This window comes from Equus przewalskii, chromosome 20 (genome assembly GCF_037783145.1).
Source record: "Equus przewalskii isolate Varuska chromosome 20, EquPr2, whole genome shotgun sequence".
Lineage (NCBI taxonomy): Eukaryota > Metazoa > Chordata > Mammalia > Perissodactyla > Equidae > Equus > Equus przewalskii.
Genome location: NC_091850.1, coordinates 3,334,215 through 3,360,892, shown reverse-complemented (window position 1 = coordinate 3,360,892; position 26,678 = coordinate 3,334,215). Strand labels below are relative to the sequence as shown.

The 26,678-nt window shown below is 61.8% G+C and overlaps 2 protein-coding genes and 1 long non-coding RNA gene across 14 annotated transcripts in view; 1 reads left to right on the top strand and 2 right to left on the bottom strand.

Annotated features, from left to right (window-relative positions):
- Nucleotides 1-291: 291 nt before the first annotated feature.
- On the bottom strand, nt 292-8,235 carry LOC139077783 (uncharacterized). The gene is made up of 3 exons (XR_011530254.1): nt 8,115-8,235; nt 3,288-3,446; nt 292-1,875 (listed from the first exon to the last, which is right to left on the bottom strand). It is a non-coding gene; the product is annotated as an uncharacterized lncRNA (long non-coding RNA).
- On the top strand, nt 7,723-15,863 carry COMP (cartilage oligomeric matrix protein). Its single transcript, XM_070586658.1, has 19 exons — nt 7,723-8,440; nt 8,680-8,765; nt 9,125-9,176; nt 9,549-9,718; nt 10,408-10,545; nt 10,832-10,906; nt 11,004-11,162; nt 11,248-11,352; nt 11,438-11,545; nt 11,739-11,898; nt 12,406-12,524; nt 12,701-12,753; nt 12,856-13,037; nt 13,246-13,424; nt 13,549-13,597; nt 13,939-14,135; nt 14,790-14,962; nt 15,451-15,590; nt 15,668-15,863. Exons 1-19 carry the CDS (start codon nt 8,365-8,367, stop codon nt 15,712-15,714), a joined length of 2,268 nt encoding a protein of 755 aa, XP_070442759.1. The 5' UTR covers nt 7,723-8,364; the 3' UTR covers nt 15,715-15,863.
- Nucleotides 15,864-16,305: 442 nt separating this feature from the next.
- Nucleotides 16,306-26,678, bottom strand: part of CRTC1 (CREB regulated transcription coactivator 1) — a 72,412-nt gene continuing 62,039 nt past the window's right edge. For 4 of the 12 annotated variants that reach the window (XM_070586662.1, XM_070586660.1, XM_070586664.1 and 1 more), the window contains 3 exons: nt 23,885-23,971; nt 23,107-23,287; nt 16,306-21,735 (listed from right to left, as the gene is read on the bottom strand). In XM_070586662.1, coding sequence (XP_070442763.1) covers nt 21,524-21,735; nt 23,107-23,287; nt 23,885-23,971 — 480 coding nt within the window. In that variant the 3' untranslated portion in view covers nt 16,306-21,523. Of the gene's footprint in view, nt 21,736-23,106; nt 23,288-23,884; nt 23,993-26,678 lie in introns of all 12 variants that reach the window. The other 8 variants (XM_070586663.1, XM_070586668.1, XM_070586665.1 and 5 more) reach the window with 4 other exon arrangements.

Below are 26,678 nucleotides of genomic sequence, written 5' to 3'. Positions count from 1 at the left end.
GACACGCGCCATGGCGGGGATGAGCCCTGAAGACGTGCAGCCTGAGAGAAGCTGACACAGAAGGCCACACAGTGCATGATCCCATTTATATGAAACGTCCAGAACTGGTGCATCCACAGAGACAGAAAGCAGACTGTTGTTTGCCAGGGGCAGGAGGAGGAGTCTGGGGAGGGACTGCTCATGGGACCGGTTTACTTTTGGGAAGAGATAAAAAATGTTCTGGAACTAGATAGAGATGACAGTTGCATGACATGGTGAATGTACTAAAACACACTGAATTGTACACTTTAAAACTGTTGAAATGATAAATTTTATGTCATGTGTATTTTATCACAATTAAAGAAAAGGAAGAAGAAGACAGCTGACAGAGAGACACAGATCCTGAAGGCATCATTTGGGGCTCTGGATCCAGCCATGCCTGAAGGTAGCCCTGCCACTGGGGCAAGGCAGAGAGGGATGGGCTTTCTCTCCCTGTAATCTGGGGTTTCAGAAAATCAACCACGTTTGTTCATGCTCATGTCCCATCACGGTAAGAACAGCCCTCGCTGAAGGTGCCAGAGGCCCCAGGAGGGTCAGAACCCCACGTCCTGGCCCTCTGCTTTCCCATCTGTGAAATGGAGGGGCAAGTCCTTCCACGTCAGCGATATCAGGGCCCCATGTGCACCCACTATGACCATGTTTGGTCCCAATGGAGCCCTGTGAGCAAGACATTCTGAGCTCAGCGAAGGGAAGAACTGCCCAGGCCCCTGCTCCTGCCCCTGCACCGTCCATGTCTGGGGACGGCCCGGGCCCCCGCTCCTGCCCCTGCACCGTCCATGTCTGGAAGTGAGGGCTGGGCCCCAGAGCCGAGGGGTTGAGGCCCTGAGAGGGCGCCCGGCTGGGTGCTGACAAGCTCACGCTCAGCATCTGACAGGCCTCGGTTTCAGTTCCAGCTCCAGCCCTCTGTGACCCTGCACAGTGGTGTCCACCTCTGGGCCTCAGTTTCCCTTCTCCAAAACAGACTGCTTATTCGGGGCATCTGGTGCGGGGCCTGCTGGGCGAACGTGGCTGTCCCAGGAGAGCTCATCAATACATGGGTGTGTCCGCCAGAATCAGAGCTAGGCTGCGACTCCCAGCCTGGGCAGAGCGGGTGCTGGGGAGGATGGGGGCAGCTGACCAGTGTCCCGCCGCCCGGAGGAGACGCAGCCAGGGTACAGCCTCCCCTCCATGCCGTGTTGCTGTTGGCTTTTAAGAGGACGTGGATACAGAAGTAACTCGTTGATTCTTTTTCCACTTGCTGCCGAGCACTCGGCGTCCTGGCGCGCCTGGCCGGAGGCTGGCACCATTTCCCAGCACCTGGACAGCCTCACTGGGCCTGGCACAGGGACTCACTGAGTAGCGGCTGGCTGGCTCTAGGCGTCAGCGATGTCACGGTCCTTCTCTCCTACAGCTGCCCCAAGATGAGGGAGGAAGCACCTCACAGGTCCTGTGGCCTCTGGGGGCCTCCCTGGACAGCTGACAGGTGAGGGTGTGGCCGAAAGGGCAGTTCTGCTGGGGTCAACTCTGAGTCTCCCTGCTGTGGCCCCTCAGATGTGGGATGCCCCAGTGCCATGTCTCAGGCGCCCTGGGGTCCTGCGGCTTCCACCCTCCTACAGTTCTGTGCTTGCACTGACTGGTGGCCACGTCACTCCGGGTCCATGGCTCTCTAATGCTGTGGTCCCGTTGTCCTATGGTCCCACAGTTCCGTGCCTTTAGCACTCTGTGGTCCTATGGCTCAATCAACCCACGACCTTATGACTCTGTCATTCCTTACTTCTATGGCTCCTTGTTCTGTGGTTTGGTGATTCTTGCATTCTTTGGAACTTCCTGGCTCTAGACAAGGGGAAATCATTCAGCCTAGTGGGAAATAGAGTCAGGAAGACTCATGAGGTGCATGTTCCAGTGATATCCCAGAACCATGTGGACCAACAGCAACAGTGACATCACCCCTTCTCCGGGGGGCCATGTGCCTGTCATCCTCCCACAGCTCCCTTCCAGACTACCCAAACAGGCCATTCCTGGGAGGGTTTGATGAAACACCTCAGTCTCCCTCTGTGGGGTGGGAATATGGACACACAGGCCAGCAAGCCTGGTCCAGCCTGAGGGAGTAACCTTTAAGTTAGGCTAAGTAGGGGTCAGCCAGGTAAAGAGCAGGAGGAAGGGACAGCCTGTGCAAAGGTCCTGAGGTGGGGAGAAATCTAAGAGTTGGAGGCACAGACAGAGGTGGCCAGTGTGGCTAGAATGAGCCCTACCAGTTCACCTCCCTTTGTCTCATATAGGGCAAAGGGTACGGAGAATGGAGAAAAGGCCCCTACTACGTGTTTCACCTTCATTCTCTTATTGACTCTTCACAGTGATCTCTGAATGAAGTTGCCACATATCCAGAGAGCTTCCTGGGGAGGCAGGAGTCCATCCATTCATCCAACTATCCACCCATCCATCCACTGCCTGTCCATCCATCATCCATCCATCTGTCCATCAGTCTATCCATCTGTCTGCCCATCTATCCATCCATTTGTCCATTCTTCCATCATCCACTCATTCATCCATCCACCCATCCACTCATCCACCCTGCCTGTCCATCTGTCCATCCACCCACCCATCCATCCACCCACCCATCCATCCACCCACCTATCCATTCACTTGTCTGTGTCCATTCACCCACTGCTACATCCACCCATCGTCCATCCACCATCTATCCATTCATCATTCATTTACTCCATCACGTGTGCACGATGCTGGAGACATGGTAGGAAGAAGATCGTGGGGTTCAGTCTGATGCAGGATGCAGCCCGATAGCCGATGTAGCCTGGCAGTGCCCATGCAGTGTGGTCAGAGCTGTGATGGAAGATGCTCAGGGCACTGTGGAGGCCAGAGGAGCCCCCTGATCCAGCTGGGACAAGGAGCCATGTTACAGGGGACAGTGCACCAGGGAGCAGTCACAGCCCAGGTAAGGGCCTGGAGGGCAGAAGGAGATGGGGCTGGAGAGGCCCTCAAGCCCAAGTATGGCTCATGGCTCATGGCTCTGACCCTGCCCAGGGCTCCCATCACCACCCTGCTCCCTGTGGTCCAGCCCTCTTCCCCTCTATCACCCCCTGGCCCCTCATCTCTAGCTACACCTGCCTCCTTGCTGAACCTCCATCGTGTCAGGCCCAGCCCACCTCCAGGCCTCTGCCCTCGCTGTGCCCTCTCCCGGGGCTCTCCTCCTCAGCCAGAACCCATTCGCCTGTTCAGCTCTCGGCACCATCATCCCGCACAAAGCGGCCTACCTGAGCCCCAGGCTCCGTCTCCTCCAGCCCTTCTTCCACGCAGCAAGTGCTCTGTGCAGCTTGTGTGCACCGTCTGCCTCCGAGGACACCCACTGCAAGGCCACGAGGCCAAGACCACCTCTGTCCCATTGGCTGTGTGACAAGGGGTCAATGTCTGTGCTGTGGACGAAGTTATTTAATTTAATCCCACTGATCGGCAATCATTTATTTGGCGCCTATTGCATGCCAGCCTTCCCACTTGGGGGCTGGGCTTCCTCCCTGTCTGGTAGCCCCCCTCCTGCACTGCCCCGTGTCCTGGCTGGGGCCTCCGCCTGCTGGGCTGCCAGTGGGTAAACACCCCCCCCACCCCCCCCAGTCTGCCGCTCCATCCACCCCTGGCCTGAACAAGGGCCTCCTGTTAATGAGCCCGGGTTGGGGTTGGCGAGGGGCAGGAGGTGGAGGATGAGGAATCGGGGGCAGGACTCTGGTTCCTGTGCTCTCTGCTGCCCACCCTCTCCAGACAGAGCCACAGAAACCTGGGTAGGGGACCCTCTCCCCATGGCAAGGCTGTGTGCCCTCGTGGGGATGGCAGGGAGTGTGTGACGTCCCTCTCTGAGCACCCAGTGCCCAAATTGAGAAGACAGGATGAACCTGCGTCGCTGAGCCTCGGTCTGCCCATCTGTAGAGTGGGGACGTGAACAAGCGCCAGCATCGAGGGCTTGTCACTATTATACTCGGGTCTCACGATGACCCTGAGAGATGCGGACCCTTATGGTCCCCACCTTCACCTTGGTTTTTAAGCCACTGTTATGTTGTACAAAACTTTAGGCATTTCCATTTTTCACTTTGTTAGAGAGAGAGACAGAGAGAGACTGAGGGAGAGCCTGAGGGAGAGAACAATATTTCTGTAGTTCACCTGACAGGCAGTCTCTCTCTGTAACACAGACACAGATTTATTTTACTCTTACCTACGAAACTATCATTAAATGTGAAAGGAAACGAGAGAAGACCAAGCTTGTCATTTGTCCTGCCACAGTTATCCCTGGAAAATTATGAAGGCAGCAGCTGTGCAAAATCATTCTTAGAACCCAGTATCCACTGGCCACATCATTAGATTCCAGTCGGCTCCTAGTGAGGTTCTCTCTCTCCTGAAGCAACTCTCCAGTAGGCTGACTGACCTTGAGAAGCAAAAATTTACTAAAATAAACTTTTGAAAGTGGCCCGTCCCTTCCCCCAAAAAAGAAGAGAGAAAAGGAAGAAACTGAGGCACAGAGAACTTAAGCAACTTGCCTCAGGTCCCACAGCAGAGCTGGGATGTGAAACTCAGGGCCCCAATGCCAGAGACCAAGCCCTTCATCGCTGTGCCTCCTGCCTCCCATCATGATGAGTTCCTGCCTCCTGGGGCTGCAGGGGATGGCGGGGACAGAAGGGGAAAACCCACGAAGATGGTGGGGCAAGCTTTTGAGCATTTGGCACTTGCTGCATAAAATTGTAGCCACTATATTTATTGTTATCTTCTTTCTTTATCATCACCTTTCGGGGAGCCTGGGGCGGAATGGGGACAGGGTTGGGGCAAAGGAAGGGTGGAGAGGAGGCAGGGCTTGCTGAAGGTCACAGAGCAAGTGGGTGTGCCGGACTCCAGTGCCCAGTGGCACCCTGCCCCTCACCCCTGGCCAGTCGGTCCTTCTGGGGAGATGGGGCCAGTGGGGCCACCCGAGGCAGACTGGGTCAGGCTCCTCAGCTGTGGATGAAGCAGTGGCCAAGTGGCCTCCCTCGCTGCCCTGATGAGTTCCCCAGCCCCTGGGCCTGCAGCCCAGCCTGCCCGGGGCAGGGCGGCTGCCTTCCCAACATATTTTCCCCTGAATTTACAAGGGGGGGGTGGTTGGGCGAGCTGGGGGCGCCCACACGTCTCCTGGCCCGGCAGACCTCTGCCAGGAAGGGCCCAGGGGCCCCACCACGCAGGCCCCAGCCCCTCTGCCCCAGCCTGGCCAGGCTCCTGGAACCGCTGGGTCTGGTGTGGTGGGAAGGGGGGCTGGCTGGGGCGCCAGCCAAAGGCTCAGGCTAGGAGGTCCCAGGCAGCTGAGTCTTCACAGCTAACGAGGTGCCTGGGCCAGCATTTCTAGTCTGGATTCTGCGGCCGAGGGCAGGGAGGGGGATGTGAAGGCCTTAGGGGTCCCACCTTCCCCAGTTCTAATCCCGGCTGTGTGACCTCAAGCTGTCTCGTCTCCTCTCTGAGGAAAATGTGAATAAGAATGACGTGAGGCGTAAGTGGCACAGTGTCTCAGCTCCTGCTGCGTAATGAGGCTAGCGCTGCAGCCAGACACGGGCCACCGGCTCGCCCATGCAAACCTCTCCATGTTACAGGTGAGGAAACTGAGGCACAGTGAGGACAAGCAGCTTGCCCTAGGTCACACACCAAGGCTGTGCCCGGCCATGTGGCCCCCAAGTCTGTCCTAAGGTACAGAGGTGGCAGGGTTTACTATTATTAGTAGGAATGATATTACATTAATTGTAAGGAATAACAGTGTCACGCTAATCGTAGCAGGTGCTGTCACGGCTCACCAAACCCTCCAGCTTCCCTCTCTGCACCAGCCCGGGCTCCCGAGGGCCCTGCAGGCTGGGAGGAACAGAGCAAAAGAGACACTCCTGGTGCCCGGGCTCAGGCCGTCTCAACCTTCTCTGCCAAGAATCCCCTGCCAGGGGTCCCGGGGACTGTCCTACAGGCACCAGCCCCTGAGCCCTGCCCAGGAAGAGCAAGAAGGGCTTCCTGGAGGAGGGCGTCAGAGCCGAGAGTTGAAGGACAGAGGAAGGTGTTTGGGGTGGCAGGGAACAGCAGGTACGAAGGCCAGGGAGGCCACCTAGAGTGAGTTATTCTGTAACGTGAGGCTGCTGTGGGGTGCACGGGAGGAGGGGGCAGCTGCCTGGAACGGGGATTTCAGGGCTGGTGGAATCCAGGAGCCAGGAGCGTGAAACCAGAATGTCCATCTCTGGGCCTCTGCTGTCTGGTCTGCAAACCGGGACTTCCTCAGGGCCTCTGCCTTTGCCATTGCCTCTGCCTGGAACGCCTTTCCCCAGCTTTCCCCATGGCCCGACCACGAACAAGGCCACGTGTGTCCAAGCTTCAGCCCCGTGCCCAGCCTGTGGCAGAGGCCTGGCTTCCATGTGCCCTTGTCTCAGCTGCATGAGGCACACACACGACCCACAGGAGTCGTGGTTTTCCCAGAATTCCAGTGCCAGCCAGGAACGGCCCCCAGGTGTGCTGGACGCCAAGGAAAACAGGAGGTGAGCTCATGGCCCGGTGGCAGGCAGCAGGCAAGGCGGGCACTGTCAGGGCACGGGCTTCACTGGAGATGTCCGGGCTGGGGCGGGCTGTTCCCACTCAGCCTCACCTCCAGGCCCACCCCTCTTCACTCACCCTCTGTGGCTCCTCATTGCCCTCAGAAGACAACCCAAGCCCCACACACTGGCACTGCTTCTCTGAGCCTCAAGAAATCTCCACCCTGAGATCAGTCTGTCTAGCAGACCAGGCTCATGTTTGCCTCAGGGCCTTGCATATGCTGTTCCTCCGTCTCTTTGCCTGGCTCCGTCTCCACCTCATCTTCTTGGTCCCTGGAGCTCCCACAGGTGCCTGTGCATCCCCCATCACAGCCCTGGACCCTTTGGGTGATTATGAGCTGCCTCCCCAGTGACCTGGGCTCCCCAAGAGGGACAGGCCCAGTCTGGCTTGTTCACCCTGTGTCCAGCATAGGACGTGACACACAGTAGGTGCTTAATGCACGCCTGTGGAATAAATAAACGTGCCTGACATTTCCCTATCTCCAAGCTCCCCTCATTTTCATCTGTCAGAACTGTCCTCTCCTTTTCCCTCTGCTGATTTGAGTCCTCTCTTTCCTCTAGGTTTCCTTGCCACCTCCTCCAGGAAGCCCTCGGTGACTTCTCTGCAGCCCCCCAGGAGAACAGATCTGGTTATGACCCTACCCTGGCTTCACCCCTGCTGCCTACAGTGGCCTTCAGCTAGTCACATTCCCTCTCTGAACCTCAGTTTCCCCATCAACAGAATAGAGGCTGCGAGCACTGGAGGGTTAGGGGTGGAGAGCGTTAACTCCAGAAAGCTGAGGTGTCTTGTAGCTCAAGTGCGACTGGGCTGGGAGGGACGATTTTCCTGATTAGCAGTAATTTTTATTTTTGTTACAGGCTGTTCCCACAGCAGCTGGAGCAGAGCTTGGAAGGTATGGCGAAGGCTCGACAAACAGAAGCCCAGGCCCCCGCAGACCTCTGCCAGCAGAGCCTGACAATTTGTTCACCCCCCCTGCTGGGGATGGACACACACGCAGCCCATCGCAGGGACAGGGAAACTGAGCTGGCTCCTGGCCCTGGGAGACCAGGCTGCCCCACCCGCACGCAGAGAACCACAGACACGGGAGACCAGAAAGGGGTGCCTGTACTCACTTGCAGCTCCCGGAGGGGGTTGCGGGGGTGATGGCAGGGGCAAGCCCCTGAGGACCCGGCCAGGGAGGGGGGACCACTGCTCTCACTGGATCCTTCATTCTCCTGTAATCCTCCTCCTCATCATCAACAATGATACTTAAACCTCCATTGTGCAAGGGAGGAAACTGAGGCACAGAAAGATGTCATTTGCCCCATTTTGAAGCAAACGGGGAGGGAGTGGAGGGCCAGCCAGCCGGTGGAGGTGGGTCCTGACCTTTAGCTGCTCTTGACTCCGTTTCCCCAAGCGTGAGCTGAGGGGAGCCGCCATGGGGATTGCCTCGTTCCCAGCTATGCCCCAGTCTTGGCATACAGCAGGCACTCAACAAATAAGTGAATGAGAGGGATGGAGGGTGGTCCCACCTGACTCACCGCCCCACCAACGCCTGCACTGGCTCCTCGAGACTCAGTTTCCCCCGCCGTGTCCGGGTTCGGCCACGTCGGGCGGGGCCTTGAACGCAGAGGCCAGCGCCGTCTGTTTACCTTGCGGCTGGACGCTGGGCAGGGCCGCGGTGGGCCGTCCCCGGGGCCGGCCGCGCCGCCGGGATAAATAGGCCCCGCGGGCCTCGTGGGCGGCAGAGAGCGCGCCGCCGTCCAGCTCCCCGCCGCCGCCATGGTTCTCTCCGCCGCCCCCGTTCTCCTGCTCGCCCTGGCCGCCCTCGTGTCCAGCCAGGGGCAGACCCCGCTGGGTAAGCCCCCGCGCCGTGCGCCCGAGCCCCGTGGACAGGAGGACCCGCGGGAGGCCGAGGGTCGTGGCTCCTTGGTGTTCGGGGGCAGTTCGCGGGGGCGTGCGACGCGGAGAACTCCAGCGGCGGGGCAGAGGCTCAGGAAGGACGTGGGTGTCCGGGGTCCCCCGGCCGCGGCTTGAGGAGCGGTGGTGGGGGGTCCTCGAGCCCCGACGCCCCACCAGCGCCCCCTGTCGGCGCAGGTACAGAACTGGGCCCACAGATGCTGCGCGAACTGCAAGAGACCAACGCGGCGCTGCAGGACGTGCGGGAGCTGCTGCGGCAGCAGGTGCGGGCGGGGTGGGGTGTGGGGAGTGCGGCGGAGGGGAGGGAGCCCTGGCAGAGCGGGAGGGCGTCCCGGAAGTGGAGGAGCGTGGGGACGGTGGCGGAAGAAGGGAGTCCAGGTGGAGGTGGGTGAGACCCCCTTACCAGGATCTGGTAGGGGCTGTGGAAAAGGAAGGGGGGGAGGTCCCAGGAATAGGGGGTTCCGCGGAGAGGGTATGAGTGCGTGAGGTGGGTAGCGGGTCCCAGGGAAGGAGAAGAAGGGCTGGGAGGGTAGGGAGTCTGGAGGGAGGGAGAGGGGACAACCGAGGGAGGAGGAGAGGGGTGAGGCCCCGCTGACCACACCCCGTTCTCCCTGCACTGTAGGTCAAGGAGATCACGTTCCTGAAAAACACGGTGATGGAGTGTGACGCGTGCGGTGAGCACAGATAGGAGACAGAGACAGAAACAGGGAGCAAAGGGAAGACCGGGAGGAATAGAGACGGAGCAGAAGGCTGACCGAGATGGAGAGATTGGATGACGGACGGACGGAGAGAGACGAACAGGGAGGGGAGACAGAGACTATGGGAGGGAGACACGCAAAAAGAGCTAGAGGTCGTGGGAGAGATGCAGGGAGGAGGTGGAGAGACGCGGAGGGAGAAGCAGAAAACGGACGGCACGGAGATCCAGAGACCGGAGCGAGTGGAGAGCCCCGGCCCGCCCTGCGCGCAGTCCCGGGCGGTGTGTTGGGGGGGACTGCTTGGCTCCGCCCCGGGCGTGGCCCTGACCAGTCCCGCCCCGCCCCCTGCAGGGATGCAGCCTGCGCGCACCCCCCGCGTGAGCGTGCGGCCCCTAGCCCAGTGCGCGCCGGGCTCCTGCTTCCCTGGCGTGGCTTGTACCCAGACGGCGAGCGGCGCGCGCTGCGGACCCTGCCCCGCGGGCTTCACGGGCAACGGCTCATACTGTGCCGACGTCAACGAGGTGCGCCCGCCCCCTACCGCCCCGACGATCCCCCGACACCTGTCCCCACAACTCTCCACCGCCCTGACGACCTTCTCCACCGCTGGAGGTGCTCGCCTGGAGGACCTCCTCACCGCCGGGGGCGCACATCCAGACGATCTCTCCACTGCTGAGGAGCACCTACCCCAACCACCTCCCTCACCACCAGGGACGCGCGTCCCGCTGACCCCCTCCATCGCGAGTGACACCTGCCCCGACGACTCTCCTACTGCCGAGAGTGGTCCACCTCAACGACCCCCCTCACCTCCGGGGCTCGCCAGTCCCAACAACCCTTCCACCACCTCGGGGTGCCCACCCCGACGGCTACCCCACCGCCGGCCACGCACGCCCCGACGACCACTTCCCCCTTCCGCTGGGGACGCCCGCCCTCACAATTCCTTCCCCTACCCATGAGCACCCAGCCCACGGGGTCCCAGGAACAGCCCCCTCCAGGCACGCCTCTCTCCTGGCCTGGTCGCGCCCCTGCTGCCACCAAGGCAAAGTCACGTCTGACTCGTGGACGACGGCCTCCACCCCACATGGCACCCCCCCCTCCAAGTGCCGGCTGATGATCCTTGAGCTTTCTAAGTCCAAGCCCTAGAAACCCTGAGGCGCCTCTCTCGGGGGCTCCAGTGTCCTCTGACCCTCCGTGGCCTTTCCTCCTCCCCCAGTGCAACGCCAATCCCTGCTTCCCTCGCGTCCGCTGCATCAATACCAGCCCCGGTTTCCGCTGCGAGGCTTGCCCGCCCGGGTACAGCGGCCCCACCCACGAGGGCGTGGGGATGGCCTTTGCCAAGGCCAACAAGCAGGTGAGGGCTGTGGGCGGGGGGCGCTAGGAGGACACAGGGCTGCGCATCTTGTTGAGCAAACGCGTCCTCTAGCCTCGCGAAGCCTTTTCCCTACCTCGCTTGAGCGCGAGGGGGTGGGGAACAAGGTCTGGGGGATGGATGAGGAAGGGTCCGCGTCAGGGATGGTCAAGTTTGAGGCAGGATGGAGGGGAGAGGTAAGATGCAGAGGAGATGTGAGCCCGGGGTCGGCGGGAGGTCCAGGGGTGTCTGCGTGCCGGCGGTGACCTCTGCACTCTCTCCCATCCAGGTTTGCACGGATATTGACGAGTGTGAGACCGGGCAGCATAACTGCGTCCCCAACTCCGTGTGCATCAACACCCAGGTAAGGCCCAGGAGGACAGGAGAAGGATGGAGAGACGGGGCAGGGGGTGCGCGAAGTGGCAGGCGGCCCGGGCTAACTGCCCGCGGCCTGGGCGCAGGGCTCCTTCCAGTGCGGCCCGTGCCAGCCCGGCTTCGTAGGCGACCAGGCATCAGGCTGCCGTCCGCGCGCACAGCGCTTCTGCCCCGACGGCACGCCCAGCCCGTGCCACGAGAAGGCCGACTGCGTCCTGGAGCGCGATGGCTCGCGATCGTGCGTGGTGAGTGAGGGCTGGCTGGGAAGGGCGTGGGATGGTGGTGCGCGGGCGGCCACGCCGGGGCACCGGCTCATTCCTCCACCCGCAGTGCGCCGTCGGCTGGGCCGGCAACGGGCTCCTGTGTGGCCGCGACACGGACTTGGACGGCTTCCCGGACGAGAAGCTGCGCTGCTCGGAGCGCCAGTGTCGCAAGGTGGGCGGGTCTGGAGGGCGTGGCCTGCGGGCGGGCGGGCGGGGCTCCTGGCCACACTCCTCATGTCCGCCGTGCTCGCCCCTAGGATAACTGCGTGACGGTACCCAACTCAGGACAGGAGGACGCGGATCGCGACGGCATCGGAGACGCCTGCGACACGGACGCCGACGGAGACGGAGTCCCCAACGAGGGGGTGGGGCCAAAGGCGGGGCCTGGGCGTGGCTCGGATTAGGGGTGTGGCTTGGGTGGGCGTGGCCTCGGAGGATCTCGGAGGGGTTAGGGGTTCCTTGCAGAGGAGGCGGGGCCTCGGAGATAGGCTGGTCTGGGGTGTGACCTTTGTCCCTCCTGGCCTGGACGCCCCCCCCTTAACCGGCTCTGTCATCTAGGACAACTGCCCGCTGGTGCGGAACCCAGACCAGCGTAACACGGACGGCGACAAGTGGGGCGATGCATGCGACAACTGCCGGTCCCAGAAGAACGATGACCAGAAGGACACAGATCAGGACGGCCGAGGCGACGCCTGCGACGATGACATCGACGGCGACCGTGAGCGCGAGGGGTTGGGCAGGAACCGAGGGGCGGGGCTTGGCTGGGCGCCGGGTCGCCTAGGCTCACCGAGGGCCGTGGACGCAAAAATGGAACTGGGACACGAGGCCGAAAAGAGAAGGCAGGAACGTTTGCAGGAGGAGAGGGTGACCCCTGTGTCAGATGCTGCAGGGAGGACAGGAGGACAGAGCCTGAGGTTCAGGGCCGGGGAGGGGCCGCTTTTACGCCTGGGGAACAGAAGCTCAGGGTGGTGCATTCTCAGGGTAAAGGGAGGTCCAGCTGAGTTGCTCCTGAGTGAGGGCCAGTCCCCTCGCCTGCCGCCCATCGTTAAGTCTCTACGAGGCTGGGGCCTAGGCACGAGTACTTGGTTTAACTTCTCAGCTATTGCGAGCCAGGCGAGGGGTGGGATTCTGTCCCAGGCTAGCCCCAGGCCTGCATCTCCCCGCTTCAGTCAGCCTGGCCCCGCCCCGATCTTGGGGTCTCGTCCTGTCCCCCTGCTTCCCACAGGGATCCGAAATGCGGTGGACAACTGCCCCAGGGTGCCCAACTCAGACCAGAAAGACAGTGATGGCGATGGTATAGGGGATGTCTGTGACAACTGTCCCCAGAAGAGCAACCCAGACCAGGTGGGTGCAGGCTGGACCTCCCGGGTGAGCCCCAGGCTGCCTAACAAGACTGGAGCCCAGTCCAAGCAGCTGGGAGGTTCCTTGGGGTCAGGAGGACCTTGCCTTTGGAACTGGGGGTGGGTGGGAAGCTTTGGGCTCCTTTGCCCTGATCGTGGACTCCTACATCCACCCCCCAGAGGGACGTGGACCACGACTTCGTGGGAGACGCTTGTGACAGCGACCAAGACAAGTGAGGAGGCCTTTTGGGGTGGGGGTGGGGCTCAGGGTGGGCAGCCCCTGACCTAGCCCTCTGGGGATCTCACGGTCTCTCTGTCCCACCCACCCACTCTAGGGATGGGGATGGGCACCAGGACTCTCGGGACAATTGCCCCACAGTGCCCAACAGCGCCCAGCAGGACTCAGACAGCGATGGTCAGGGTGACGCCTGCGACGAGGATGACGACAACGACGGGGTCCCCGACAGTCGGGACAACTGCCGCCTGGTGCCCAACCCGGGCCAGGAAGACGCTGACCGTAAGCTAGGGGGCGGGGCCTTGATGAGGGCGGGGCCCGTGGCGGGGGCGGGACCAGTGCGGAGTTACTGGGGTGGGGTCTGGGGTGAGCTTGGTGGGGCCAGGGGCAGGTGTGGGCAGGGCCGGTAGCTGGCGGGGGCATGGCTAAGCTAGGGCGGGGCCTGGCTCTGACCCTACTGCTGGGGCGGGGATCTCTCACCTCCTCTCAGGGGACGGTGTGGGCGACGTGTGCCAGGGCGACTTCGACGCAGACAAGGTGGTGGACAAGATTGATGTGTGTCCGGAGAACGCCGAAGTCACCCTCACCGACTTCCGGGCCTTCCAGACGGTTGTGTTGGACCCCGAGGGCGACGCGCAAATAGACCCCAACTGGGTGGTGCTCAACCAGGTGGGGCAGGGCCCAGGCGGGAGGTAGAGGGGCACCAGGACCCCCAAGGCGGGTCCTAAGCTGGGGGCGAGGAGCCGAGGGCCCCCACGGCCCGCCTGAGCCCCTTCTTCTTTGACCCCATCAGGGGATGGAGATCGTGCAAACAATGAACAGCGACCCTGGCCTGGCTGTGGGTGAGACACCAGGAGGGGGCAGCGGTGCGGGGAGGCGCTCAGGAGGCTGGTCAAGAGGAGGGGCGGGTCCAGGGGCGGGTACGGGGCGGAGCCTGGACTCAGGAAAGGCGGGACCGGGTGGTTCTGGACTCTGGAGGAGCGATGCCCAAGGCGGGTGGGAAGCTCAGGGGGCGTGGCCGCGTCTGGACTCAGGGGGTGGAGATGGGGCGGTTCTATGAGGGGGCATCCGGGCTTAGGGGCAAGTTGGACCCTGGAGGGGAGGGGTCTGGGGACGGGCCAGGGCCCTAGGTCGGGTAGGGGCTGGAGTCCTGGAAACCCAGCTGCTCTCCTCCTCTCCCCAGGTTACACGGCCTTCAATGGCGTGGACTTCGAAGGCACGTTCCACGTGAATACGGTCACAGATGACGACTACGCGGGCTTCATCTTTGGCTACCAGGACAGCTCTAGCTTCTACGTGGTCATGTGGAAGCAGATGGAGCAGACGTATTGGCAGGCGAACCCCTTCCGAGCCGTAGCCGAGCCCGGCATCCAGCTGAAGGTGTCGGCCCCTACCTGACTTCTTCCCGCCGTCCTCCAGGAGGTCCCAAACCCTTCCACAGAGCCGCAAACCTGTACAGGCCCCCAGCACCATCCTCTGGACCTCGAAGGCCTCCCACCCACTCCCAGTTCTTCCCTGGACTCCCATTGGCTCCAGATCCTCCCAGTTCCTCCCAGAGGCCCTCAAACACCCCCCCAGAGCCTCTCTTTGGGCCCCAAAACCCTCTCACAGAGCCCTAAACTTTCCCTCAGGTTCCAAATCCTCCTTCAGAGACCTAAACCCCAGTCTGTTGCTGAAACCCTCCAGCAAATTTCCCCTGTCCTCTAAAGGCCAGTTTACCCATGGACCTTCTTAAGTTTCTTACAAGTCACTAAATCTTCCTGCAGACCCCTCAAGGTCTCCCAGACCTGAACCCTGTCCACGGGCTCCAAATCCTCTCACGAGCCCCAGACCACAGCTGCCCCTCACGACCCACTTGCAAACCTCCATGTGGCCCCCAAGAAGGATTCCTGTGCGTCTCCCAACCAGGCCCCAGGGCCCCCCACCACTCCTCCAGGACCCGCAGCTCCTGCCTGCCCCACTAGGCAGGGTTCTGAGGGACTCTGGTGGCTTTCAAGGTCTCTGACCCCATTCCCCTGTCCCTGGGTGGAGCAGGCCGTGAAGTCCTCCACAGGCCCTGGGGAGCAGCTGCGGAATGCACTGTGGCACACGGGGGACACAGCATCACAGGTGCGGCTGCTATGGAAGGACCCCCGCAACGTGGGCTGGAAGGACAAGACATCCTACCGCTGGTTCCTACAACACCGGCCCCAAGTGGGCTACATCAGGTGGGGACGCCAACCCCAGCCAAGGGACCAGGAGGCCCTGCTCTATCCCAGGTCCTTGGGGGAGGGGATAGTTCTGGGGCCTCAGTCCCCTTATCTGTAAAATGGGAATGATACTGGCAGTTAGAATTAACTGTGTCTGGCCCTGGGGTATGACACCTCTCCCAGGACCCAGCACACAGCGGGTCCTCGGCTAGAAGGTGGGGTCTCACCCACTCCCCATTTCTCGGTCCCCACTCTGCGCTGCCAGGAAGTCCAGGTGCTCTGCTTTGCACCTGCCGTGTGCAAGGACCCTGGGTGTCCACCCTCCCACATGGGGAAACTGAAGTTCAGGTCAGGAGCCCCATCTGCCCTGAGTGTGGCCCAGGCAGGGGGGCACATGGCCCCCACTCCCAGAGAGGAGGGCACCCACCTTCCAGGGCAGGATGCAGAAGCTCTGAGAGGGGAGGGCCTGGCCCAGGGCCCTGCCTCACTATCCCCCCTCCCCACAGAGTGCGGTTCTATGAGGGCCCTGAGCTGGTGGCCGACAGCAACGTGGTCTTGGACACGACCATGCGGGGCGGCCGCCTAGGAGTCTTCTGCTTCTCCCAGGAGAACATCATCTGGGCCAACCTGCGCTACCGCTGCAATGGTGAGGGGCACTCTGCACTGGGAGGGGGGTCCCACCTGCCCAGCCTTGCTCCTCTCACCCACCCGCCCTCTTTGCAGACACCATCCCCGAGGACTACGAGATCCAGCGGTTGCTGCAGGCCTAGGGATGGGGGTGGGGACCCGCTGCTGGATGATGGCCACCCTCAAGTCAGGCCAGGAACTCAGCACCCAGCCCCAAGGGGCAGCCAGCTGGGGGTGAAGGGGGGAAGGGAGAGGGCCTCAGAGAGAACAAATAAAGTGTGTGTGCGGCGGAGCAGCCGGCTGGGGTCTCTGTGGCGGGTGGGGAGAGGGTGGTGTCGGGCCTGAGGTAGGGTGGAGCCAGGAACCCCAAACCCAGGCCTGGGGGAGAGGGGACCTGTGGCTGACTGCCCTCTTGACTGGCTGGGCTCCAGCAGCCTGACTTGGAGGCCCCAGGCCAGCTGGTGCATCCCACCCACTCGCAGTCACAAGCCTGGACCTCACCCCTGGAGTGTCTGTCCCAGGATCCTGGGGGGCGGGGCCCTCCCCTTCCAGGCTCCAGGCCCAAGTAGCTGGCGTGTTTGTGTGAGGGCTACATCTGCATGTCTGTGTTCATGCACGCGCGCACGCGCGTGTGTGTGTGTGTGTGGCCTGTGTGTGGCTCCCACCTGGTGCACCTGCAACACCCACATTTCGTTCCTGGGGTGGGGGAAGGGGCAGGAAAAAAGCAGAGGAGGCACAGACAAAAACATTGGATTTTTATTACATTTTGTTACAAAGGATGCAAAGATACAAAGACAAAAGCGTCCAGCCAGAGAGGATGGGCAGGGGCCGGCTGAGTGCACCCTGAGCCGCCCGCCCCCACCTGCCGCGGGCTCCCATGCACATGGCCCACGGGACATCCATAGGAGAGTGTACATGCGGGGTGGGCAGAGCCAGCCTGGGGACAGAGGGACACAGGCGGGGCAGGGCTCGGACCAGTGGGTTTGCATATATCAGTGGTGCTGCCCCGCTCCTCAGGGGGCAGTTTCCTACAGGGGCATGGCGGGATAAGTAGACCTCAGCTGCCAAAGCCCTCCCTCCCAGGGCCTGGTGGCGAAGGCCACGGCTGTGTCCCCTTGTCCCCAATGGGCAAGAGGTCGGAAATGACAGCCTAGGATGAGCTGGGCATTGATTGCCCCTAAATTCCAGGACCCTTTGAGACAGGGGCAACTCTCTGCCCCCTGCACATGCCTCATTTCCCTGGCTCCTCGGGCTGAGTGTTGAGGGCTGGCCAGGAGAACAGAAGGTGGAGGGGGCCGTGGAGTCAGCATCACCCTGACATCTAGCCCCTGCCCACCACCCTGCCTGGGAGGAATGTGGGGCCCCGAGACCTGCAAATGACAAGAGGGAAACTGAGGCCCGGGTCATAAGGGTCTTGTTCCTGCCCCCCCCCCATGTCCTCTGGAGTACCCCACAGCCAAGACCTGGGGGTGCAGGTCACCCCACCTCCCTCTCCTGGGACTGGTCTCAGGGGCAGAACTGTGTCTGGTGTCAGTCGCCTGCGGCAGCCCCAGGATCACAAAAGGTGCCTGAGCCCACCAGCCAGGACCCCTGGAGGCCGAGGGCTGAGGGAAGCCCAAGAGAGTTGGCTCAGGCAGAGCTGGCAGGACAGGGCCTGACAGGGAATGTCCCAGGGTCCCCTAGTCACATGCTGTGAGATTCCCCAGGAGGCAGGGGCCCAGGGTTCAAGAACAGGGGCAGAAACAGACCCAGCTGCCCACTCACCCAGCGGGCACCTAGTCCTCCCCCAGCTCTGCAGGCAGGTGGCAAGAGCTCAGGTGGCCTCGGCTCCCTCATGCGGCGCCACCTACAGGGGTGATGGCCCAGGACGAGGAGCGCCTCATACCCTTGACCTTGTGGCCTCCACACCCCATCCTCACGCCGAGGGGCCCCTTGGCCTCCGAGTGTGGCTCCCTCAGAACCCAGGAAGGGCTGCGGGTGCTGCTGCTGCTTTGTCAGAGCCGGGGGGTTGACCCCCAATACTGCCTGGCTTCCCCATGTAGCGTGCGCCCGGGGTGGGGATGCCGTCTTTGGCAATGCAGAAAACAGAATTCAGTTAGGGGCAGGGGTCTGGAAGGATGTCTAGGTTATGGACCAGCTAGGGGTGGGCCGAGATGTGGAGGTGTGGGGAGGGGTCCTTAGCTCCCCAGGGCCCCTCTAGGGATAGTCACTAGTGGGGGCTCGTCAGGTCCAGGACGCTGGGCAGAGGGGGAGCTACCCCTGCTGCCCAAGCCCTGCCAGCCCCTCATGGGCCTCGCACCTGCTCACGTCCCCTCTGACCAGGTCACAGCCAGCACCAGGCACACAGCCCCCAAACCAGACACCCGCCACCAGCAGGACAGATGAACACATGGACGTGCGGCCTCTCGCCCTCCCGCCCTCCACGTGGGGGTCTCATGGCATTTGATGGATGGTCAGCCATCCTCACCCACCTCACAGTGACACACGGGCCTTGTGACAGGACCCATCCAGCTAGGTGTCCTCCCAGGAGCTCGGCCACCCAAAGAAATGAGACCAAACCCAACAACGTCAGAAAGCTCCTTCCCAGCCTCCGAAACCCACAGTAGATAAGAGCAGAGAGGCCGCCAGAGCCAGCCTGAGCATCTGCCGCCGGGCCCCCCCACAGTGCACTCCCACAAGGCAGGTGGGTGCCCGGGGCCAGCAGGAGGCAGGAGGTCTGTGTGGAGGTGTCCCTGGGGAAAGGGCCACAAACACCGGCCTGCCCTTGCCCTCTGGCCTCTCGGGTTTGGTCCCAGGGGGCGCTGTGGACCACAGTAGAGGCAGGGGCTGGTCCCACCACAATTAGGGCCCCTCTGTGGGGCTTGTCTGCAGGGGAGCCTGGATGGTTCCTGAATGCCACCGTCTGTGGGCCCCAAATTTTGCTGAAAGGTCAACCTGACCCCTGACTTTCCACTGAGGGTCTCAGGGCCTCCTGCCCCAAGGGGCTGGCACCCACCCTTTCCGCCCAGAAGAGTGCCGGGGGGGGCAGGATGAGTGAGGAGAGCAGGGAGGGGACTGCGAGATGCCCCGAAAAGTGCTGCCCATCTTCCCACTGGTAAGGGCACGTGGGGGTGGAGGTCGGCACGGGTGTCTATGACACAGACATGGTCCGAACAAGAGCCCTCCTTCCCCACCCCCACGGCAGCCCTGGGCATGGTGGCTCATGACACTGATGGGGGCTGGGGCATAAACCTTCTTTCCAGGCGACACAGAGTGGGGCTGACCCCCTGGGCTCCACCTGTAGCCTCCTGGGGTAACAAACTCGCTGCCCTGGGGACATGGAGGATGGAGTAAACTGAGGCAGGTGGGACAGGCTGGGCAGCTTGTGCTCCCGGGGGGGAAAAGTGTGCACAGCTGAGGGGGCTCAGCTGAAACTGGGAGCACTCAGGGGTTGACAGCAGGGGGACAGCCTGGCCGGGCCCCTGACCCAATGTGGGCTGAGCATCCAGGCCTGTCCCAAGTGAGCGAGCGAGGACGCAAGCAGCAGGTCTATACACACGATGTGGGGGCCCCGGCCCACCTCTTACGACACAGCTCGCATGAAATCACAGTATTTTCACATCACAAGTCAAAGGGCTGATTCCCTCAGGCTGTCTTGTTTCAGAAAGTCTTGGCAATTCAAGAATATTTAGTAGAGAAGCAATATTTAAGAAATAAACAAAACCCCCTGTTGCAGGCCCCGGGAGGCTGTCCAGGCCCTGGAGGGGTGTGAGCCCTTGGGGGGCACAGGGATACCTGCCCACGGGCTGCTGGCTGACCTCCCTCCCCAGGAAAGCTCTGCACCAACACCCCTCATGGCGGAGACCACCATGTTAACACAATGTCACCTGTGCTCCCGGCCGAGGGATGCTGGAAACAGGCTACGGAGCTGGACACCCCTCCTCTCCTGCCTGTCTGCTCCAAGAACCCGGCGCCTGGCAGACAGGAAGTGCGGGCTGATGAGGCTCCTTCATGGGGTCCCCACTGCTTTGTTTGAAAATTGCACCCAGGAAGGTTGCTTGTAATTTTATTAAGGCCTTTTTTAAAAAAATTTCTACAGACAAGTCTAATGGTAATCAAACTCTTCTATGTACATGTAGTTTTTCTTTAAAAAAAAAAGTCCCCACTCCTTGCCCCCAGCTCCCGCCACCATAAGAGGTCGGGCCCTTGACCTGGACGGACCAACACTTGTCCTCAGCCCAGACAACGGCGGCGGGGTTTGGTGTCTGAGCGGGGGCGCTTTTCACACGTGTGGCCACCCAGCTGCTTCGATGGAACAAGAGGGACAGTCGCTAGGATCAAATCTGGCTCCCACGGACAGAGGCCGGGCTCCGAAAACCCCAGCAGAGGCGGTGGATGTGACACCACAGAGAAATGCACCAGGCAGAGGGTGTCAGCCCGGCCGGCAGGCAGAGGAGCAAGCGGGAGCTGAGATGAGAGTCTGAGGGCCTGAAATGGAGCTTCCTATTCCAGAGCAGCTGTCAGAAAATGCAGCCACCCCCACTGCCCCCTTGCAGGGACTGGAGGGCACAGGGACAGTCCCCTCGGCCTCCAGAGGCACTTGGAGAAGCACCTGGAAACGTGCTGCTGACAAGCACACTGCTCTTTGCCTCCCAATCCAGCCCTGCCAGGAGGGGCTACAAGAGGCGTGGCAGAGGGGGCGCCGGGTTGGTGGCTCTCCAGGGGGAGGGGTGAGAAGACAGCCTCATCTCTGGGGTATCTGGGAGCAGAGGAACCGCAGGTGCTGCTGGCCTGGGGGTCTGGGGCGCCAGGCAGAGTGGGTCTTCTCCAGACCCTCGATAAAAGCCGTGGCTCCTTCCTGGAAGCCTGTTACGTGGCCACAGCAGACGCCCTCCAGCTACTGCTGCGAGCTGCTGCCACAGCCCCACCAAGACGAGGCGCTCTCACGCGGCCCGCCAGCCGCTGGGCTTCCGTGTGGATAACTCGGGGCGGAACTAAAAAGTCGGGGAGGCAGCTCAGACCTGGGCAGGCAGCGGATGGCTTCCAGTTAGCTTAAAAAATACCTAACACAGGATTTCTGGAATAAAAACATGCTCTCAGGCAAGTGCTGGCTTGAAGGAGTCAGCTACTCCTCTACAACCAAAATGGAAGGCAAACCAAGAGACCAACAAAAACACAAAAATGCCCTGGCTGCCCCCGCTCCTGCTCACGCTCTAAAGAGCAGTAACGGTGACCACAGGACAAAGAAAGGAAGAAGAGAACAAGCCGTAAGACCCCAGAAGGCATCCCTGCCTCCACGGGCACGCCCAGCAGGCCTGTGCGGCGGCCAGAGTGGGCGAGGCGGCTGTGGGCCCCGGGGAGATGGAGCTGCTCCGAGGGCTCCGTTCACACCCCGGCCCCCCGCCGCCAGGGCATGGGCTCTAGCGTTGCGTGTGCTCAGAAATATAAAAGACAGCAGTCAAAATAGTGTTTATTTTGCTTTGTGTCGGCCCCTCTCTCTGGTGCCTCCTCCCTTTGGCAGAGTGGGGCTGGCTCTCTACCTAACCATGGGCTGGGGGTGGCAGGCAGGTGGGGAAACCAGGGACAAAGGAAGGCAGTGAGAGCTGGACAACAGTCGGAAAATGCACCTCAGCCCACCGCCGCCGAGGACCACGGCGCCCCCCAGGCCGGGGGCCCTGCCCAACATGCGTTCCGCATCTTCCGGGGGGACGGCTCAGGGCCTGGGTGGGGGGCGAGAGCGCGCACACAGGGAAGGTCCACGGGGCGACGCTCGGCCTCACGAGGGAGGGGGACAGCCAAGGGCAGGTGGGAGGGCAGGGGGCGCTTGGCGGCATTGCAAGCTCAGAATCACAAGCTCGGCCGTTTGCGAGGGACGGAGCATGGCCGTCCCAGGGCTTTTTTGGGGAGATGCCGTCGGGACCACTGACCGGCGGGGTGAGGGAGCCAGGGGCTGGGCAGCAGTGTGCCGCTCGCTCACAGACGGTCCATCCGGAAGGTGTCCTCAGTGGCAGGGTCGGCCAGGACCATGTCAGGATCGTTGAGCATGTGCAGTCCGTCCAGGGTCAGGGGGTCGATCTTGAGTTCGTCCAGGGGGAACTGATTGTCGGAGTCAAAGCTGACATCGCCGACCCCGGCCAGCGTGCTGGTCAGTTCTTTAGAGAGGCTGGGTGGGGATTCTCCTGTCACTGGGGGCAACAGGATGGACAAAAGCCTCAGCTTGGTCCCGGCTGGTTCCCCGTCCCCCTACCCTGCTGCACCCCCACAGCCCCATCAGTGCTCGGGAAGAGGGGCCTGGGCCACACCAGGGGCACTTACCTGGGGGTTTGCCCTCCAGGGGACATTGGCAACGTCTGGGGGCATTTTTAGTTGTGACAACTTGGGGAGTGGGGATGCTATTGGCACCAGGTGGGTGGAGACCAGGGATGCTGCTCAGCACCCCACAGCCCACAGGACGGCCCCGCCCCAGAGAAAGATCCAGACCCAGGTGTCAGCCATGCCAAAGCTGGGAAGTCCTGAGCTAAGGGCTGCGGCACAGACAAACGTCAGTGTGACCTGGCGGAAGCAGGGCCTCTCCTGCTCTGCTAGGCGGTCTCCTGTGTGTGTGCCACTGAGCAGCAGGCTGCAGCATGTGTGTGCGTGTGTGGTGGGGCGTTCCCTGTGGGCTGGAGGGAAGTGCGGGCTCCCCTGCAGAGACCCAGGTTCAAACCTGGGCTCCCTCCTCTACTTGTGGTGAGACCTTGGGCTTCGGTTTCCTGTCCTGGGAAACGGGTATGAAAGTCCTGGTGTTTCTGAGCTGTTGGCACAATCACAGGGCCCTGCTCCTTTTCACGTGTCAGAGGCTGCTGACCCCGCCAGATCATCTACAGCTCACTGCCACACCCTCGGGGTGGGGAGGAAACACTGGGTCTACACTCGCAGCCCAGGCCTCGGGGGATCTGGGCATGGACTCCTCCATCCTGGAGATGTCAGTGGGCGTCATCCTCAATCCCACAACAGCCCTGGCTTATAAGGAAATTGCTTCCTTCTTCAATAAAACGCAGAACCTTCATGGGGAAGATGAAAGGGGAGGCATCAGAGGGTCTGGGTTCTATGCTAGACAGAGCAGGGACTTCCTCCGTCCACTGTGCACATCCTTGGGCACCTGGGCACTGTGTTCAGGCCACTCGAGGGTGCTCACCACAGCATGTGCAAGCTGTTACATGTCTGTTGGCTGTAAGTGACAAGCCCCACCAGCAGGGCCCACTTTTCAGTCACCTGCATCCCCAGCACACTCAGTTAACAGGGTTCAGGGGCCTGGGTGGCAGACTGACTCTGTCCTGCTCTCGCTCTGAGCATGGGGGGCTGGACGCGCAGTCCAGGATCCAGTGTGTGTCCCCCTGGCCTGTCTCACAGCCTAGCAGTGAGTCAAGGTTGGGGGTGTGTCTGGCCTCCTCAGGCTCATGCCAAGGCCAGGGGCTCCATTTTCCCTGGGGCTGAGGCCTCTCGAGCTTGCCAGGCCCCACGGGGCCACCATGACTGAGACTCCCACCCAGGATGCCATGCACAAGCGGCCTCACCTGTGAGGATGATGTTGGGGATGCTGCTGTGGCTGGGGTAACCGAGCGGCTGTGTGTCTGGTAGGCTCCCGTGGCTGCCCGTAAGGCCCATCATGGCCGCCTGTGAGTAGTTGAGCGTAGAGCCCGGGCTGTACAGGCTGCTGGAGCTGATGGCATTCTCCATCATGTTGAACTGCTCCAGCTGGGAGGGAAAGCACACAGGCATGAGGCCGGCCCCTCTGAGCCCCTGACTGCTGTTGGCTGCCTGCTTTGCAGCCACCAGGACCACTTTCTCTGCAGGACACCCAGCACCAGTGCTCAGGCACACCTGGGGCTGCCGAGCATGTGTCCCTCTGCTCTGGGATCTCCCCCTCTCCCCCTCTCTGAATGTACCCAGGCCTCCCTGCACACGGCCTCCTAGGGCTGGATGGATGGACGGATGGATAGATGGATGGATGGGCGAATGGGTGACCAGCTCCAGGTAGCAGCCAACCCCTCCCATGCTGTACGCCACTGATCCCAGCCTCCACGCGAAGCCAGCATGATCTCCCAGCAAACCCACATGCAAGGCCCACACTGAGAGGCCACAGTGACAGCCACTGCCCGTCCCTGCTGGTGTTCACCATCTGCCCTTCCTCCTGTTCTGCAGTTGGCCACATACTGTGGGCTGGGTGCAGATGCCGGGGGAGGCAAAGCCAAGCCATCCCCCAAAGCGTGGGGACTGAAGCTTGTGCCCGAGAGGCAGGCGCGGTCCGGGCGGGCATCTGCGGTGGGCGCTACGGCCCGGGCGCCCGCTCACCTGGTGGGACAGAGCATTGGCCTGCCTGGCTGCCATCTGCTGCTCGTAGTACGAGTCCCCAAACACGCCGCCCAGGGTGGAAGAGTGCTGCAGATGGAAGAGAGGCCTCTGTCGTCACGGCCCCAAGATGGGGCCTGCCACAGGCTGCGTGCGCCCACAGGGAGGATGCTTGGAGGAAGGAGGCCAACCACGCCTATCTCAGGGCCCCCGGGAGAGCCCACGACCTCCGGGATGGAGGGCTTCCCCCATCTCAGGATGACTGCTCCTTTCCACGGGCTGCTCCTGGGGAACCTCTGCACCCATCTCCCAAAGCTCCATCCCCCATCTCCTCTCCTTGAGCCCAGTGGGGTGACCCCAGTTCCATCGGATGGAGGATGGGGCGCCACAGGGATGGGGAGCCCTGCCTGACAGGTGCAGAGGAAAGCACGTGACTGGGCCAAGACGGGAGGCGCTCTGGATGTTCAGCACAAGATGCGCGCTCAGTGAGCTTGTCAGGCCCCCGAGGAGACACTGGACAGGGTGGCAGGCCACACACACGTGGACAGGATGGGTGCACAGAGCTGGATGCTGGCCGAGCAAGCACAGGACAGGCACGTGGGAAGCCCCTGCTCACCCGTCCACCCCGGGCTGCCTGTCTGGGAGAGCCCAGGGCCCATGGGTGAGTGGGCAGCCCCACTCCAGCTCATCCAAGGCCAGCCAGGGCAGGGGGAAGAGGGGCCAGGAGAGGAACAGGGGGCTGGGGACCCTCACAGGCAGCGGAGATGTCTGAAAAAGGAGCTTGGAGCCCCTGCCCATTCCCACAATGCCACCAGCAAGATGGCAGGATGGAGCCAGGCAGAACATGGAGAGGAGGAGAGGGCCGGCTGGTGTGTGGCCAGGCCGGGCCTGAGGCACTGGCCTCGGAAGCATCCCCAGCCCAGACCCTGCGTCTGCTTCCTCATCTGCAGGTCAGGGTGTCTCTCGAAGTCGCTGTACCTCGTTCCCCCATGTGCTGAGTCATGCACGTGCCCAGCATGCACCCAAGTAAACGTCGCCATGGACCAAAGGCCCTGGGCCTACTCTCTTTGAGCTCCCTGTTCTAGAAAGGTCCCCACATGCTCTGACAACAGCCAATGCTTGAGTCTCAGCCTCCATCCGAGAGGGGATGGCCACAAGCCCAGCGGCTACTGTGGGTGGTCAGTGGGCTAAGAGCAAAAAGAGAGCCAATGTGGCAAAAATGCCACCTCTGTCCTAAAGACTGCCTGCTTCAGGTCTAGGAAAGGGGGCTGCAAGCCTGTGGGTGGGCTAACCCACGAGAGTGGAGGCAGGTTTGTTCTAGGGCACCTGTTCCTGTCCCCAAGGCCTTGGCCTCAGAGAGGCCCGACACAGGCAGGGCACGCCAGGCTAAAGCTTCTCTTGTGATGCTGCCATGGGGATTTGCCAGAAAGGTCCGCTCAGAAGGGAGGGGGAGGCAGCACACAGGACCAATCCTAGCTGCCTAAGGCCTAGGGTGCAGCTGGACAGACAGGCGGGAGGGCGGCCCTGAGCATCCACGGGAGACGCTGGCTGGGCCAGGGAGGCGTGGGGGAGTCCAGGCCCAAAAGGCCGCTGAGCGCACCCTCAGGGACCCAGCTGCAGTTGGAGGGCAGTTCTGGCCTCCCCCGGCCTGATCCACCCCCGAGTGAGCCCCTTGGCCCTCTTAGCCCATGTCTCTGGTTGAGTCCAGACAGCCTGATGACCCACCCTCACAGCTACCTGAGCCGCCTGCCTCCCAAACGATGGACAAATGGACCAACACACAGACACGGGCTCGAGGAGATGGCAACACGCTTTCTGCCTGGGATGGACCAAACCACTTTGGCTCAAGCCTATCTCTACTGAGAGAAATCTGCTTGACCCTTGAATTCCTGTCCAGCCTTGTGCAAAAAGGGACGTTACTTGGGCACTGGCCCTGGGCAGGGCTGTCTCCTGGACAGCCTCCACCTGCTGTCTCCCCTGCCTGGCTAACCTTCTCCCACCCCGCACCCCATGGCACCGCATGATGAGACCAGACACTTTCTGGGAGCCACGAGAGCTAGAGTGGACAGACCAAGAGCGTGCAGACACCTGGCTGACCGCTGGCCCACCCTGAGCTCACCCCCACCCTCCCCACCTGCCTACGGAGCAGAAGGCTGCCGCCGACAGTCCCAGCAGGACCTCAGTCCCCAGGGGTGGTGGAGGAAGCACCCTGGGAGAGCTCCTCCCATAAGATGGAGCCGTGACAGCTGCCTCGGGGCCTCCCTGAGCGGGACGCCCACTGTCCCAACACCAGGGCCCGGCTTGGACTGCACGTATGAGAGCTGGGGGCAGGGGGACAGCAGGGCACGTCCCTGGGACGAGGGAGCTGGCGTCATTCCTGCATGGTCCTGCCTGGCGGTATGGCTCTACATGGGAAGGAAAATCCTATCGTCTCCTCAGCAGAGAACGAGGCTTAGGGCCTGGGGTACTGCATTGTCTCCTTAGACTTTCTCAGCTGGTGACATGTTGGGACAGAGTGGCAGGGTCCCAGGGAGGATCTGCTGCTAGAGTGAGGTTTGGGGCCCGAATATCAACTTTGCGGGTACCCCCTCAACTCTTACGGAATGTTCTGGATGGAATGTGGCCATGGGCCAAACTGGGCTGAGGGGAATTCTGAGGAACCTGGACAGGGTGTGTGCATGTGTGTGTCAGGCATCAGGGTCCCATCGTGTCAGGTGTGGGGGAAAACCCAAGTCTCATGGACATGGTCAAGCTCTGCCTGTTGCCTGGGGCCAGCCTCAGTCTCCCCACCTGTGGC